Below are 16517 nucleotides of genomic sequence, written 5' to 3'. Positions count from 1 at the left end.
AACTATGACTCTAAAAAACCCGCAGATCAATGCAAAATACACTTCTGCGTTCAAATATAGAAGAATATTGTTTACCGAACTTCCGAATTTCTCGCGGTAAACACCAACTGTCATTTTTAGACCGACTATCGAAATCTCTGGTCGAATTCGAAAATATGCAAACTTTGTTACCGGCCGATGATCAAAGCGCCCATTATCGGTAAAACAGGAAAATAATAAACAAAGCAGACAGCACGGCAGACAGACACAAAGAGTGATAAAGAGACAGTCTGACTCACTGGAAGCAAAAAGTGATTGGCAATGATGATACGTAAATAATCAAAGTTAATTGTAGACATAGTAGAGGGACGACACTTTCCATTGGGTATGTAAGTGAACGATAACATTCTTCGTGTTATTAATTCTTCACTGTGCATAAAGCCACAAAGTGTTTGTCAAATAAAGATCTGTGATTGGTTTATCCCTTTATCCTGAGTTTAGAAATCTTTTGTCTTTTGTGTTATAGACTTTCGAATCAGTGGTTTGTTGCTCAATTTTTCAGATTTAAAGACGTAAGTAAATTAAGATTTTCTACAAACAACATTATATAATTCAGTCGTTTTTAATCATGTTAATGCATAATTTATAAGTCATGTTTATAAGTCAAAGGTCGACTGATTGAGAGACTGAACTTAACCTATAAATTTGTACTTTGTTGATTTTAATTATATTAAGGTCTATTTATTTGAAATTATTCGTAATTTTTTGTAATATATTGTAGAAAAATAATAGTAATAATTTAATATAGATAGCTCACAATGTCCTCTACAAGCCCTGTAAATATAAAAATGGGATCTCCCTTAGTTTTCGAGAAATAATTAAAAACTTAGCCCGAAATGGTATACACGATGTGAAGAACCATATAAACAATAGAAGAACAATAGAATAATATTATAATCGTATGCACGAACTTCAGAGTTCAGACTTGGGCGCTGAGCACAACAAAATAAAGAAAATAAAAAGTGGGTTTTTCAGAAACTCAATTTCAAAATTAGTTTTTGAAATTTGTCTGTTCAAAAAATATTTCTTCAAAACTGCATCATATTATGAATAATTTTTAAAAAATAGAACCTAATATCATTTTTTTATGTACATATGAGGAGTGGAAATCTTCAATAAGACCCTAATATCATTAAAATCACCAAAGTTATGAAAGTTTAAGAAAAAATGACCAAAATTTTCAAATGTGAATATCGTTAGTTTTTTTATTTTATTCAAACATTATTTTAGAGTTTTTCTTTTAACACCTAAGAGAACGAATACTAGAATTTGTATAAAAATGACTAACAATAGTTGAAATTCTTCAGATGACTTGAAATGGAATTTCTCGATTGTAAATGAATGATTTAATTTTATACGATTTCAGTTGTTATATATATGATATCATGATGTGCATGTTAACTTAGGACAATATAAACGTAAATTGTTAATGCCGATTTTTCTGGATTTGTATGGAAATAGATCAGAAATTATCACTTTTTGTTTAATTATTAAACGATTTCAATAATTTAATTTAAGGAAAAATAATTCCGAGACTTTGGCCTTGAATCTTAAAGATCAGATAAGATATTTAGATTTAGATTTAGATTATTTATAAAGTTTGTACGTCCAAATTTATGCGTAAAGAATTTATTTGTATGACTTATTTTATTATATGTGGGTTACTCAGAAGAGACAGAAACAAATGAACCTCTCCGGATCAAAAGGGAATGAACGTGGATTCAGCTTAAAAGGTTTTGCAGTTTTTGAAATTGATCAAAACTATATTTTTTGAAAACAAAAAATGTTAATCTTTTTTCACTTCAACTCCCGCTCAATTAGTCAATTTTCAGAATTTACCAATTTTATTAATACTGAATTATTTTATTAAGTCTGCTGAAATTGGTTAAAAAAGAAAGAATGTATAAATATTTCAGTTAACAAAAAAGTTGTTAATTTTTCTTTGAGACTTCATGAATCATGAATTTCAACCTTCAAGTGCTTCGTTTATCGAGTGAATTTTAAACAAATGGAAAGTTTCTAGTGAAGTTGTTGATTAAGTTTAAAAGAAGTTATCTGGAGAGTTTTAGCTTAATTGGATAAATGGTTTAAAAGCTATGAATGGTTTAAAGTCCAAGCGGTAATCTTTAATCCGCCCTATGAACATGCCTCATCGGCTACGAGCGTGTTATAATTATGAGCGCGTTCATAATTTTTTCCAATTATCAGATTGAGCTAAAACTCTCCAGAAATTTTTTGTAACCTTAATCAACAACTTTGTCACTGGAAGCTTTTCGTTTATTAAAATTCGCTCGATAAACGAAGTGCTTGAAGGTAGAAATTCATGATTTTTGCAGTCTCAAACAAAAATTAAAAACTTTTTTGTTCATTGGAATATTTACATTTTTCTTTCTGAACTAATTTTAGAAGACTTTAAAACATAATTTTGATTGATTAAAGTCGATAATTTCTGAAAATTAGCAAAGTTAGCACGAGTTATTGTGAAAAAATATAGCTTTTTTTTGTTATCAAAAAATCTAGTTTTTAACAATGTCTTCAGAAACTGCAAAACATAAAAATATTTGCAATAGGAAAAAGGTGTACCTAAAAATTCTCTACAAGTCTCAGCCCTTAGTACAAACCATCGATAATTTTCACCTTCTCAGCACTTTCTATGTTTCATCCCCATTGAAAGAATTCTCGAGGAAATCCTCGTGTTATTTCCGGACGAGGAAATCCGCGAGGATTTTGAGGTTTTTCTAGGAAAACAGCGAGTCAGTTAATTAACCCTCGCGGTTTTCCTTGCGGTTTATATATTATAATAATTACAGGCTTCGAAATTTCACACTTTTTTACTTTTTTGATACTTTTTTAATTCAGATTTTTTGCTACTTTTTCCATTAAAGTGGTATGCTAAAGGTATGCCTAAGAAAACTAGTCTACTTAAAAAAACAAAGAAATCAATAAAAATAGAACAGTCGATGGGTTTATTAAAAAATCTCAAAATGAGAAGACGCATATATATTTCGGTGATTCGAGAAAACAGAATGATGTAAATCGAAATTGGAACTGGTTTGGGTTGCGAAATACCTTTAACTTGCGCATTAGCAATTCGTATTTTAAAATACTCTTCTTTCCATAGTTTGTCTATTTTCGAGTATGTTATTTTGTTTAATCTTTGAGATGTCCTAAATGTCTCCACATTTTTACAGCGAAAGTATTGTATCAGATATGTGAGTCTTTTCTGTTGATAAAAATAAAAACATTGGCAAATTTTTGATAAGTCTGGGTTATCACTAATCATAAATGTAAAGCTTTTATAAAATAAATTGTGTTCACGACTTATCACATTTTATACTGAAGCATGTAGATTTTTAAATCGTGTTTAGAAAAGAGGAACGCATAAAACTAAAGTCATCGCCTATAGAATGTTGATTAAAAAGTTGTAAACATTTGGAGAAACGTATAAGACCTCTAATAGTAATTTTTAAAAATTGACATACACGAAAATATAAAAGCTATGTGAAGCACATTTTACTAATGCCCAGCTTGAATGCATTCATCAATACAAACGAAATTAATTATATTTTTCAGAGTTCTAATTAGCTTCAAACAAATTACGTTTCACTTTCATATTTTTTTTTCTAAATACTGAAGAACATTAGTTTTTATAGAGAATATCTCAAAATAATAGAAATGAATGCTCATTAAGTATAGATCTCTGAATTCGTCTTGGTTTCATCTATAATTTGTAATGAATGATAAACAAAAATAATCCTCACATGTAAACAATATGGTGTATATAAAAAATAAATCAGTTATCCTCTAATTAACCAATACAATCGTATTCCTCTCTTAAATCTGCAAAATTTTTATTTGTTTTGCATTGTCTATAAATAATTTAAAATAACTTTTCTTTATTACTTGAGAAATATCCTCTATTAAAGCTTTAACGCCGTTCAGGATGCTCTAAGTATACTCTGATTTGTCTGTTTTCGTTGAACATTTGATTTAATACCTAGTTCATTATGTTCTGTCTTGTCCGTATTCTTATGTTAAACATACATTTTTTAAATAAAAGTTTTAAGCTTAAATGTTACCATCATTTCTTTCTTCTTAGATGCAGTCTTGAGCCAATTTATTTACATACAGAAAAGTACGAAAGAAATTTTGTTTTTAAATTTGAAAACTAATTTTCGATTGATTAAAGAAGGCTACTTTTTTAATAATTTACTTTTTTCATTGTTGAGGCTGCTTTTTTCTTTAGAAAGCTACTTTCCTTAATTCCATAGAACACTTCGAAGCCTGTAATTATCAGCGAAAATACAAAAAATACAATATTACCGGTAATCGTTATAAAGTATCTGATACAATAAAAAGTTATTTTAGATGGACCTGATGTAAAAATGTACAAAAGTTACTGAAGGTTTTTTTAAATTTTGAATTAGTGAATTCGGTACTTGAAAAAACAAAGTTTAGTACTTATTGCCCTAAAATAAAGAAGGTTAATTATTTTAGTTTAATATTTTATCGGTGTGGTAAGATTCTAAAAATAAAATTTTAAATCTAATAAAACTTAAATTTGAATATGCGAAGAAGTTATAAAATACTTACAATCAAGGAAAGTCGTGACTGTTTATTATTTTATTTTTTAAAATGTTTATTTTATTTTATTTTTTCAGATTACCATGATGATTATTGCAGCTCTTGCGATAACGCTAAGTCTTCTAAGCCCCGTTTTTGGAGTTGTTAGATATCAACCGGAAGCTGTGCATATTGCTTTTGGAGGTTTGATTTTTTTTATAAATTGAGTTTATTTTTCAACACCGTTTAGTTTAAAGGATTTGCTTGATAACAGCCTATATTTGATATCTCAGAATTAAAAATATTATCTCCGAAATCCTCTAACTAGAAACATTTTCTCCAGAAAATATCCATGACATCGTCGTCACCTGGAGCACGAGGGAAGACACAAAAGAGTCAATAGTTGAATACGGAATAGGCGGCTTGGTTCTAACCGCTAGTGGAAACTCGACACATTTCGTCGATGGAGGTGCGAAGAAAAGTAAACAGTACTTTCACCGAGTTTATCTGAAGGATTTAACACCTAGCAGTAAATACAGTAAGCAAATAAACAATTTCTCTATTAAATTAAAGAAAAAATATCCTCGAAACTAAATTCTTTGTAAATTGCCAGCATATCATTGCGGAAGTCATTTTGGATGGTCGGATATATTTTTCTTCGCGACAGTACCGGATAATTCGTCTTCATGGGCTCCACAAATAGTTCTTTTTGGCGATATGGGAAACGAAAATGCTCAAAGTTTAGGAAGACTACAGGAGGAGACTCAAAGAGGACTTTATGATGCAGTGATTCACGTCGGGGATTTTGCCTACGATATGCATTCGAGTGACGCCAAAGTTGGCGATCAATTTATGCAGCAGATCGAAGGAATCGCCGCTTATTTGCCTTACATGACCGTCCCCGGAAACCACGAGGAGAAATATAATTTTAGTAATTATAGGTAATTGAAAAATTGTCCTTTCTGTTATTAATTTTTATTTTTGCTCTTATCAAATCTTCAACTGTTTTGGCGACTTATTTCAGGGCTCGATTCTCAATGCCTGGTGAATCAGAAGGCTTGTGGTATAGTTTCAACATGGGTCCTGTTCATTTTATCGGAATAGAAACTGAAGCTTACTACTTTATGAACTACGGAATTAAACAATTGGTTAAACAGTTCCAATGGCTCGAAAAAGATTTGGAGGAAGCTAACAGGCCAGAAGTCAGGTAGATCTTTAATTTCAAAGCAATTAAACCTTTTTTTTTATTTTAAATTTGAATTGAAATTTGATTAAAAATTTTAATTTTGCAGAGCAGTTAGGCCATGGATAGTAACCTTCGGCCACCGGCCAATGTACTGCAGTAATGAAAATGCCGATGACTGTACAAATCATCAATCCCTTGTTAGAGTTGGTCTGCCTTTCTTTAATTGGTTTGGCCTCGAGAAATTATTTTTCCAACACAAAGTCGATCTCGAAATTTGGGCCCATGAACACAGTTACGAGCGAATGTGGCCAATGTACGACTTCCAGGTAATTTACTTAAATATCAAACTAAAACTCGTGTTAAATTATTATTATTATTACAACTCTTCTTCAATTCTATTTAATTTCAGGTATACAATGGGAGTTACGAAAATCCTTACACCAACTACAAAGCTCCCGTTCATATTGTAACAGGATCAGCAGGTTGCAAAGAAGGCAGAGAGAAATTTGTGCCCAAGAGTCCATTTTGGTCCGCTTTTCGCAGTTCCGATTACGGATACACAAGAATGAAAGCTTTTAACAAAACTCATCTTTATTTGGAACAGGTAAGAAATCTCCTTAACTCAAAACGAAATCAAGATTTGTGGCTGAGAATACTCGCCAAATACCAAAAAAAAAAAGGAGACAAAAATATTAAATACCCATACGCAAAAAAAAATTGCCGTAAAGGAGGTAAATGCAAAGAAGGTAAATTTTCTAACGGGAATTATTTTTATTCCAATGATTATAAAGTATAAATTCATAATTGCATCCGTTAAGATAAATGGAGTTAAAAATGTAATTATTGAAATACAGACGAATCAACTCGAAATTCTTTTTTTTTTGTTTTTTTCTTGTTTTGAGAAAGATATCGACATATTGTAAAAATATCTGTGGCGTCGATCAAGAATTGAATTTTAAATAATGGAATTTATAATACAAATTTTGCATAAATATAATAAACAAGGTGTACATATACCGCTTTAATTTATGTTTGCGTTTACAGAAAAAAAAACAGTTTCAAAATATGCAGAAACAAATATATATCGTGGACTAAATTATTCCCGTATTCTTGGAGAAAAAATTAAAAAAAAAAATTATGATGTTTGTGTGAATGTTAATTAGAAATTATAGAAGTACACTAACCCCAGATTAAAAAAAAATCTTCAATTAAAAGTCGACCGTAGATTACAATTTTATCAGGAAAATAGTAGAAAATTAAAAAATTAGAGCATATTCTAATAAAAGAAATGAAACCAGTTTAATAAAGATTAGTTTTTATTTGATAAAAAATAAATTAATGGACGCTTTAGGGAAATAAAAGAGAAAACCTATTTGGCGGGCCTATTACTGTCTTTCTATTATAATAATGAGTGCGCCAACAAGTAACAAAATTATTATATTACAGTCCCGCCAAATGTTTTATTTTTCTCTAAAGCTTCAATTCTTATTTTGTTTTTTATCAAATAAAAACTATTATTTATTCAACCGATTTAATAATATATGCAAAGTTTAATTTACTACCTTTAATAAAATTCCTTTTATTGATTAAGTTGGCTTTATTCTTATTCCTTTGATTCAAGTATACTTTCATTCATTACTTTTCTGGCATTCGTACTTGACTTTATTTTTATGTTTCCCAATTTTGATTGCCTTTAACATAAATAAATTAAATATTAAAATTCATATAGGTACTTGGCGTAGTTTTGTTACAGTTAGTGTTTTTGTTGGAATTCAAATTGTTTTAAATAAATAACTATTTCAAGTTGAGATCAGGGTGGCCACTGGAGTGGGAATTTTATGAGACCGGGAAAAACCGTAAAATGACAGTGAATTTATTTTTTGACCCAAAATTTATGTTTATATAATTTTTGGAAAAAAATCTGTCCGAAGCTTAAATTAAACAGTTTAAAGAAATAATTAGTTGAATTGTTATGTTTTCCAATGATAATATCATTCGGTTTAGAATGCGTAATTCGAAAATCTCACTAACAAATTTTTTATTTTGGATTTTTATTTTTAAACGTAGATTTTTCATTTAAAGAATTATAAACTGCAATTTTAAAGACTCAACAAATTAAAAATTAGTAGCGTTTGAAATCGACAATTTTGTACAAAAAACAACTTCTAAATTAATCTAATGTGAATATAAATTATGATATTTAAAATTGAATTATACATCATGGATTAACTATAAATTATTTTCATTTTTAAAATAACTTCAAAATAATATATTCATAATTGAAGGCTTTTCATTAAATTTACAATATTGTATTAATCTAAAATTTGAATTTTTATAATGAAGAAAAATGAAAAGATTCAAATTAATTCAAAATTTGAAATGATTTCAAATCATTTAAACGAAGTGTTTACGTATACCGAAAAATCCGAATATTCGCACCGAAATTTTGGGTTTAATAGCACACGGCCTAATTAAAAACAAAATATTGTTTTCAGATTTCGAAAAAAATTGTAGAATATTTTTAAGAATTATGAAAGACTTCACAGGAATAAAAAAACGTTTTCTTAAGAATCCTAGGAAAATTATTTTTTATATTGAAAAATTAATTTAAAGAGGATATTTATAAAGATTTCCAAAATTGTCAAAAATGAATGTGGAAGATTTGAAGGAAATATATTTTATTTTGCAGGATTGAAAAAAATAGTAACAATTCGATTCATTTTAAGATATGTAGAAGCTCTGAAAAACAATCAAAGAATGTAACACAACATGTACATGTTTCAAGATTTTTTAAATGAAATTTTGAAGCTTTTTAAGGATTTATCAACTGTTTAAAATGATAATAATTTATTTTTTAACTTAAGAAGTGTTCAGTTTATGACAAAAATATAATGGTTCAATTTTTAATAGTTCTATCTTGAAATTTCTTAAAATGATTTGCAACTCAATTTTTATTGCTTCAAATAAACAAATTTTTAGCTTCAGAGTTAAATCATTGACTGTCTGCGAACCGGAATATTTTGTATGTGATTAAAACGGCCACCCTGGAGACGCAAGGTTCGATTTTTTTTTCTAAAATAGTTCTCTTTCAGGTTTCTGACGACAAAGAAGGAGCAATTATCGATCACTTTTGGCTCGTGAAGAATGAAATTTATCCGGAATTCGTAAAGATATCAACTGAAGATTGAGAATTTATCAGTAATTCTTACAAATTGTCACCAGTTTTTAAGCTACTTTACTCGTATTAACTAGGATATTTTTTTTTTATGAAGTATACTAACCCTGTTTTAACTATACAAAGACAAACTCTATGTGTGATAAATTGAATCTAGTGAATTGGAACAAATAAAGTTATCTTAAGACTACAATCTCGATATTTTTTATTTTATTTTGAAACCAGAATTAGGTGATAGAAGGAATTGAAATGAAAAGATGAATCTACTGTATAATCATTTACTTGTTAAAATATAAATATATGTATATATAATATTATTATTATAGTATATAATATGTATAATTTCTTATTGGTATAGTGTTTTTTTTCTCGCATTCAGTAAATCAATGTATAATTAATCGACAATGTTGCACAGTGCGGGAGGACTTTGCGAGTATAAAGTGCTTCCCTGTACTTATCATTTACACTTCCTCCCGTACGTATTTTGCTACGCGTCGTAAGTAGAAATCATTACGAATATTTCATACAATTATAGAAGGCGATATTTTGCACAGCTTCACAGATTAATTCATTTGTTTCAATTTAATTTATTTTCTCACGCTATGCATCGCTCACACTTTGATTTTACGAATTGTTATTGTAGATAATCTAGATCCTTGATTATAAAATATTTGCTGCTTCTGGCAATAGTTCGTGTAATGTAAGCGAAAATGAAGTGAATCTTTCTTTGAACAGGAGCTTATAAAATATAGTCATCAATGTCATAAAAAAAAAATCGTCGACAAAAGAAAGATCTACTCTCTTCTTAAAATCTACCTGGAAAAAATTCCTCCAGGAAGATTTTCTACGCTTTTAAAAAAGGAAGCAAAAATTGATGCAATCCGTTCAATCCTTTTTGGCAGCACTGTAAAGAAAACTTGGATAATACCTACAATCAGTTTTAATTTTACTTGACTATAATCAGAAAATTGATTATTTATCGCGAGCTGTGGGGCATCCCTAAGACGTCTTCTATAGCATGTCTTTTGGATATCCTAGAAACGTCCCAAGGGCATTCTTGGGATTTTCATAGTTTTGTGCCCGCTGGGTAATTTTATTTGATTTAGAAAGGAGAATAACGAGTCCTCACGCGCTAAGCAATGAGAGGATTTCTACCCTTTTTTAAAATAGAAATTGTATTTATTTGCGTGAACCGATTCCGTTCGTTTCCAACGTTTCATTATAATATTATATCGAAATTATTTACAAAGTTTCAATTTACATACCGCATGTGGTAAGTCGTGATTGTACAGTTGATTAATAACTATCCCAACACCGGTGATCGTAAATTTATCAAGTTATTCCTTGCGATGTGAAAACACTCTCCAGGTAAAATTACAACTTGTTGTAAATATCACCCAAGCTTTTCTTGCAACTTGACAGTTTCGAAGGAAATGAAAAGGATCGTACTGTATGATGAAGGCTTTCATAGCCAATTACCATACAGAGTATATTGTAATCTGTCACTTGAAGATATGTTTGTAAAGTAGCTAAAGATTCGCAGAAAAACATCACAGACCTCGAAAAGGCGATTCATCAGCCGATCTGTTTGAAAGTATGAAAGCCTTGTACCCTTACGAGTGTAATCCTTCGCTCAAGAACCACTTTATAAGAATTTCACAAAACGAAGGCAACGGTTCAATTCATCTGCTGACGCAATCTAGAAAGCGTAAGTCAAATAAAGTAATGTTGTGTCAGTGATTGTTCGGGTTCGAGTTCGAGGGATTGGAAGAATCAGCGGTAGAGTGACTGTCCTGGTATGAGAACTGAGGGAAATGCTCTTGTTCTTCTGCTATGGAATTTAAGCCACTTCCACTGCTCATAACACCGCCTTGATCGGGAGGAGTTAACTCTACGCTTTCACCAGTGAACATTCTGTCGAAGTAGCGAGTGTCTATATCAGATTCTACTTGGGGCTTGAAAGGAGGAGCAATTTTTTTCTGCACTAGCTCGGACCAATCTACCGACGAGAAGAAAGCGTGGTCCATTATGTCCTTTGCGTCGTTTGGCCCTCCACCGAGTCTCTTGTTTGGATCTTTTTTCAGCAATCCTGGAATGAGAGAAGATAAATTAAAATTTTGTCATGGCTGAGGATATTCGTACGGCCAGCCATACGAATAATAAGCCACTTCTTTTCGAATTGGAGATTAAACTGTGTCCAGCGGAAACATACGATAAAGTTCCTGTACAATTCTCGCGTCCTTTTTAAAAATTCCAGTAAAAATATTATTTGAATATTGCTTTTTTTATATAAATGATTTTCATGAAAATGTATTGTGTTACTAAAAAAATAGAGTTAAGAATGTATACATAATTGGGATATGTGAACTAGGGCGGTTCTTATTCACACTTGGTGGAATTTTTCAAAAGAATTTCTCTGCTCTCACTCCCCAGCTTTTTCCAAATCTTGAAACTAATTTTCAATTTTTTGAACATTTTTTTTAGACAAGTCGCGAAATTAATGTATTTTCTAGACGTCATGAACACTTTAATAAATTATAACAATAAAATAATACATGTAACTCTTTAAACAAATTTAAATTACTTAAACAATTCTATATTGTTTAAATATAATATAAAATTATTTAAATAAATTGTGGCATTGTTATAATTGATTAAAGAACTCATAATGTCTAGGAAGAATTCGTTTATTTAGCGACTTGCCTGAAAAAAAAACAAATGTTTGAACAAATTCGAATTGTTTAAACAATGGACATTTTGTTAACATGTCTAGGCATTCTTCAATGACCAATTAATGATTACTTATGAAAAAAAAAACTTTTAAAAATCGTTAATAAACCGTAATATTAAGTAAAATTCAAATTTGTCACTTATGGTGACCCATAAAAGTAGTTTTAAGTCATTCACCCTCAACATTGATGATGGATTCTTATTCTCTGACGAATTCTGAACAATATATTGAAATAAGGAATTATTTGTAGCTGACTTTTTCCCATGTTAAACCAATGGGAAACTTCATGATCGTTGCGCGACCTCTAAATATTAGCTGATTTTGTTCAAATTTGAAGTACACTGTCTTGAGCAATGAACAAAGCGGGTGTTAGAGCAAAGAAATTCGAAAAGTAAAATATAAGGATCAACAGGGTGTCTAGCGATTCTTAGAGACGAAATTAAAGGTCTTTTCCAGGTTTTCCAAGCCAATAAGTGAAGTTTTTCCAGGACTCCTTTCTTTTACATCAAACAATGAAAGAACCATTTATTATATATGTAAAAAATAACCCATTTCAATTGTTAAAAGTCAACAAGTTTTAATGAAAGCAGAACCATAAAGAAATTCTTAATTTTTTGCAAACAAAAGTCGTCTTTGAAATCTTCGTGAATTCGTTGAAATCTCTTGAAGTAATTAAATTCCTGGTGAAATCTTGAAATTTCTGTGACATCTTTTTAAATTTTTGTAAAATATTTGAAATTTTGATGAATTCTTGGAAATATTTGTGAAAGCTTTTCTTAATCTTTGTGAAATCTTTTGTGTTGGTGTAAAATCATCGAAATCTTTTGAAACCTCAAATTTGTTGAAACCATTTGCAATATTTGTGAAAACCTCCGTAGTTGTTTGAAATCATTGAAATTGTTTTAAATCTTTGAAATTTTTTAAATCTTGAGAATTCTTTTTAAATCGCTGTGGAATTTTTATGAAATCTTTGAAATTTGTTGTATTTATCTGAAGTCATAACATATTTTTATTCTGTGTAAAATCGTTTAAAATCTTAGAAATCTGATTTACACGCCCTTTTCAAGTCTTTGAAATCCTTGCAATCTTGATGAAATGTTCGAAATCTTTGTGGATTTTTTTTGGAAATCTTTATGAAAATGTTCTTAAATCGTTGTTGAATTTTTTGAAACCTTAGTGAAATGTTTTCAAATTTTCTAAAATGTTTTGAAACCTGTTGAAATCGTTTAAAATCTTTGAAATATTTTAAAATCTTTGAAATGTGGTGTACTGTACCATTTTTAAAAACTTAAAAATTCTTTAAATATTTTTTAAGGTTTTAAAGTATTGTGAAATATTTGAGTACACGCATTTGTTTAAATCTTTGAAATCTTTCTAAAATGTTCAAAATTCTTTTCAATATTATAAAATCTTTAGTAATGGTTTATAATCTGGTGTACACTCAAAAACTGAGTGCTGAAATCCTTGAAAAATCCGTTATGTAGCCATAGTTCGTTTTAATTCTTAGTTTTAGCAGTTTAATATAATAATTGTTTTAAAAGAACAAAAAATGTAATCCAAGGTTCTCGCGAAAAATTCTTGGTGATTTCCAGGATTTTGAGGTTCAAAGAAAATTCAAGGAGAATTCCAGGTTTTCAAGGCCGCTTGACACCCTAATCACCTTATCGTAGACATACTGTATAATCAAACAAAAGATTTACAATCTTATTCTACGTCTTTTGAATGATTCTTACGTCTTACATCTTGAAAGATTTTTATATAACACTGATTGACGAAGGATAATTTTTGCTTCACAAATACCTGTTTCGAACAAACAGATTTTAAAAACACTTTAAAACAGACACGAAATTTTTTTCTGATACATTTGAGGATTTTCTGATAATAAAAATTTGATATCTCTAGAAAATAAAAAATGCAGTAAATTTGTAAAATCCTGAGTTGTACATTTATTTTATATTAATATACTTTGTATATTTTCGGGTTTTCTAAATGTCAAATTAAGTTAGAAAAAAGCGACAAGTCGAAAGAATCAAAAACGAAAAGAAAACGTATTTTCTACGTAGTGACTTTTCGGGATTAACTTTTTTTTCATTCCTGCAACTTCATACATTTTTTTTAATACTATTTTTATCAGTTGAAGTTTTTTAAAAACTAAATATGTAATATGAAACGTTGGGTTTCTTTGCGCTTGTGCTTTTTAATTTCATCTATAGTGATTTCTTATCGGTAAAAGGCCTTGAGTTGCTTAAAAGATTTTTCCAAGAAACCTAGAAGAACGTGATTAAAAAGAACATGAGTGTTCAAAATATTGTTTAAGGTTAGCGAAAACAAAGAAGATTTTAATAAGTAATAACAACATTCAATGTTTTATTTAAATTTTTTTCCAGCTCTAGCCTTTTTTAAGGTTTTTCTTTTACCATTAAGTTCCAAAATATTTAAAATACTTATTAAAGCTATTTATTACAATTTATTCGAGTGTATTTTGATAAGTAGAAAACCCTCAGATGTCTAAAATATCTCAGTAGATGTCTAAAATATCTTAGTAAGTTGAGCTAGATAAATACAATTACTTTTCAAATGCCCACCTCTGTATTCTAAAAATGTTCAACACCTACATTTTCTATTCTATAGACTCTAGGCAAATCAAATTTTTACTTTGTGATAAAAAATCTAGTGAAAATAAAGCGATTGCCACTTTTCTTACACTCTGGAGAAGATAAATTAATCCTTTTATTTCGGATATAAAAAATAATAGTTTCAGAGTTAAATTTTAATGCTTGAATTGTTAATTTACAAAATTAATCTCACCAGTTAGCATGTCTCTCGCCTCAAGGGTCATTCCCTTGGGGAATTTTACATCCTCCAGTAGGATAAGGGTAAAAAGTTTCTCGTGATCGGTATTATAAAAAGGAAGTCTTCCACACATCATTTCGTACATTACAACACCAACTCCCCACCAATCCACAGCTCGTCCATAGTCATTATCTTCGAGAACTTCAGGTGCTAAATATTCTGGCGTTCCGCAAAACGTCTTCGTTGTCCTTCCTAATTAACAATTCATTAACCATTATTATTACCTTCATAAATTACCACTTTTTTATAATAAACTACAAATCCATACCATATGTTATATCTTCTTTACAAAGTCCAAAATCGGCAATTTTAATGTGCCCGTCCTTGTCGAGAAGCAAGTTTTCAAGTTTCAGATCTCTGTAAATAATTCCCTGTGAGTGGAGATAACCTAGAGCTGAAATGATCTCAGCTCCGTAAAATCTAGCCCGGTCTTCACTGAAAATGCGGGAGCGACTTAAGTGGAAGAAAAGCTCTCCTCCGTTCACATATTCCATCACAAAACACAACCTGTCTGCTGTTTGAAAACTGTATTTCAGGGACTGAAAAATAAATAAAAAATTAAATTTAAAAGCCAGAACTTAAATTTATTAAATTAATGTCGATTCCAAGAATAGAGGACAGGACTTACAATTAAAAAAGGGTGATTCGTGGTTCTTAAAACTCTATTTTCCGTAAGTGTGTGCGCCACTTCATCCTTTCGAATAATAACTTCTTTTCTAAGAATCTTTATCGCGTAGAGGTGCCCCGTCGCCTTTTCTCGACACAAAATAACCTTTCCAAACGTACCCTTGCCCAGAACTTTCAAGAATTCAAAATTCTCCAGCGTCTGTAAAAGCATAGAAATATATAATAAATTAATAAAATCTCAAACTAGTGAATTAATTACTCTTTCGAAACGTCGAGTGTATCGTCAAAAGGAAATTGAAAACTTACAACTTTCTTTTTCCCGGAACTTTTACTATTCGAAGTTCCCTGAACACTAAATTTGGCGGATAATTCATCGATACTTCCACCATTGGAATCTGTTTGAAAAACACCGAGGGATCCGCACGAATTCGAACGGCCACTTCCGCTTTGCTCCATATCCACATCTTCCGACGACGACGATTGTTGCATTTGTGATTGTTGCTGTAGCTCCACATTTTCTATTCTCTCGGCAACGAACCTGCAAGTAGATATAGTAATTAATAGGACATAGCATTTTAATTTAAAATTACTACTTTACCGAGATTTAAAAACTTTATAATTTGAAACGCTTTCACATTTTAAAAATTCCGATGTACAATGCATAAGAGATTATGAAAAAATGTTTTCTTTCAGAATGGCTTGCTTTTAATTAAAAATATTAGAAAATGTTAAGAGCTTACTTAATAGCTTTTACCCAGTCGTCCCGTTCTTGTTCTGTATAAACGTGAAACGTTCTCTCAATAACTGTCGTCCATTGCAAACCTCTGATCACAAAAGTAAAAGGCTTAGGTTTATCCATTGGCATTATTTGACAACCACGAACGGTAAAGCTATTTTGGGGTTGAGCTGCAGCTGCCATTTCTTGATCTGGCTTGGACTTAAATCCAACCAGGGTGCCATCGTCCCTTAAGACGAAGTATCGAGGTCTCCAATTCTTGATATGCTCACCTGAAATGGTAAAAATGAGTAAAAACAGGTTATTTTCAGGTTTCGTATCCAATTATAAAACAATTATTTTGTAAATTATGATAAAAAACTAGAAATTCCAAACATGACTACAATATTTCAAAAGATTAATTTTACTTTTAAGTCAAATAATTTACGTAAATGCCAATTACACAATTTACCATTGTGGCCCATTTCATATATTCACCTTTATGAATACAAAACAATAAAGTTTAAAGCATTTGCTTGTTAATAACTGCTAAAAATATAAATGCATAAAAAAATGTAACACGATGGGTGTGTAGATAACGAATATTATGTATCAAACTGATTTATTC

At 30.0% G+C, this 16517-nt stretch overlaps 2 protein-coding genes across 7 annotated transcripts in view; one reads left to right on the top strand and one right to left on the bottom strand.

Annotated features, from left to right (window-relative positions):
• Window positions 1–234: 234 nt before the first annotated feature.
• Window positions 235–9156, top strand: LOC117168395 (acid phosphatase type 7). Of its 6 annotated transcripts, none has more exons than XM_033354022.1 (9): window positions 242–364; window positions 506–551; window positions 4701–4806; window positions 4946–5140; window positions 5216–5543; window positions 5627–5809; window positions 5895–6114; window positions 6198–6392; window positions 8881–9156. In XM_033354022.1, exons 3-9 carry the CDS (start codon window positions 4707–4709, stop codon window positions 8974–8976), a joined length of 1317 nt encoding a protein of 438 aa, XP_033209913.1. In that variant the 5' UTR covers window positions 242–364; window positions 506–551; window positions 4701–4706; the 3' UTR covers window positions 8977–9156. The 6 variants fall into 6 exon arrangements, with proteins under 6 accessions (XP_033209916.1, XP_033209915.1, XP_033209913.1 ...); XM_033354023.1 differs by having other exon boundaries at window positions 251–368; XM_033354025.1 differs by lacking the exon at window positions 506–551 and having other exon boundaries at window positions 235–364.
• Window positions 9157–9230: 74 nt separating this feature from the next.
• LOC117168394 (RAC-beta serine/threonine-protein kinase B) overlaps window positions 9231–16517 on the bottom strand; it is an 8873-nt gene continuing 1586 nt past the window's right edge. The window contains exons 3-8 of the mRNA XM_033354020.1: window positions 15915–16182; window positions 15481–15712; window positions 15176–15373; window positions 14816–15086; window positions 14503–14739; window positions 9231–11052 (exon numbers count right to left, since the gene is read on the bottom strand). Coding sequence (XP_033209911.1) covers window positions 10697–11052; window positions 14503–14739; window positions 14816–15086; window positions 15176–15373; window positions 15481–15712; window positions 15915–16182 — 1562 coding nt within the window. The 3' untranslated portion in view covers window positions 9231–10696. The remainder of the gene's footprint in view (window positions 11053–14502; window positions 14740–14815; window positions 15087–15175; window positions 15374–15480; window positions 15713–15914; window positions 16183–16517) is intronic.

The sequence above is a fragment of the Belonocnema kinseyi genome, chromosome 2 (genome assembly GCF_010883055.1).
Source record: "Belonocnema kinseyi isolate 2016_QV_RU_SX_M_011 chromosome 2, B_treatae_v1, whole genome shotgun sequence".
Taxonomy (NCBI): Eukaryota; Metazoa; Arthropoda; class Insecta; order Hymenoptera; family Cynipidae; genus Belonocnema; species Belonocnema kinseyi.
Note: the sequence above shows the minus strand (reverse complement) of the source record. Positions and strands in the feature narration are given on the sequence as shown.

Coding starts and splice junctions, on each gene's coding strand:
- LOC117168395 (XM_033354025.1), top strand. CDS start 4,707: ATGATGATTATTGCAGCTCTTGCGATAACGCTAAGTCTTCTAAGCCCC. Junction 4,807..4,945: donor TGTGCATATTGCTTTTGGAG/GTTTGATTTTTT, acceptor CATTTTCTCCAG/AAAATATCCATGACATCGTC. Junction 5,141..5,215: donor AACACCTAGCAGTAAATACA/GTAAGCAAATAA, acceptor GTAAATTGCCAG/CATATCATTGCGGAAGTCAT.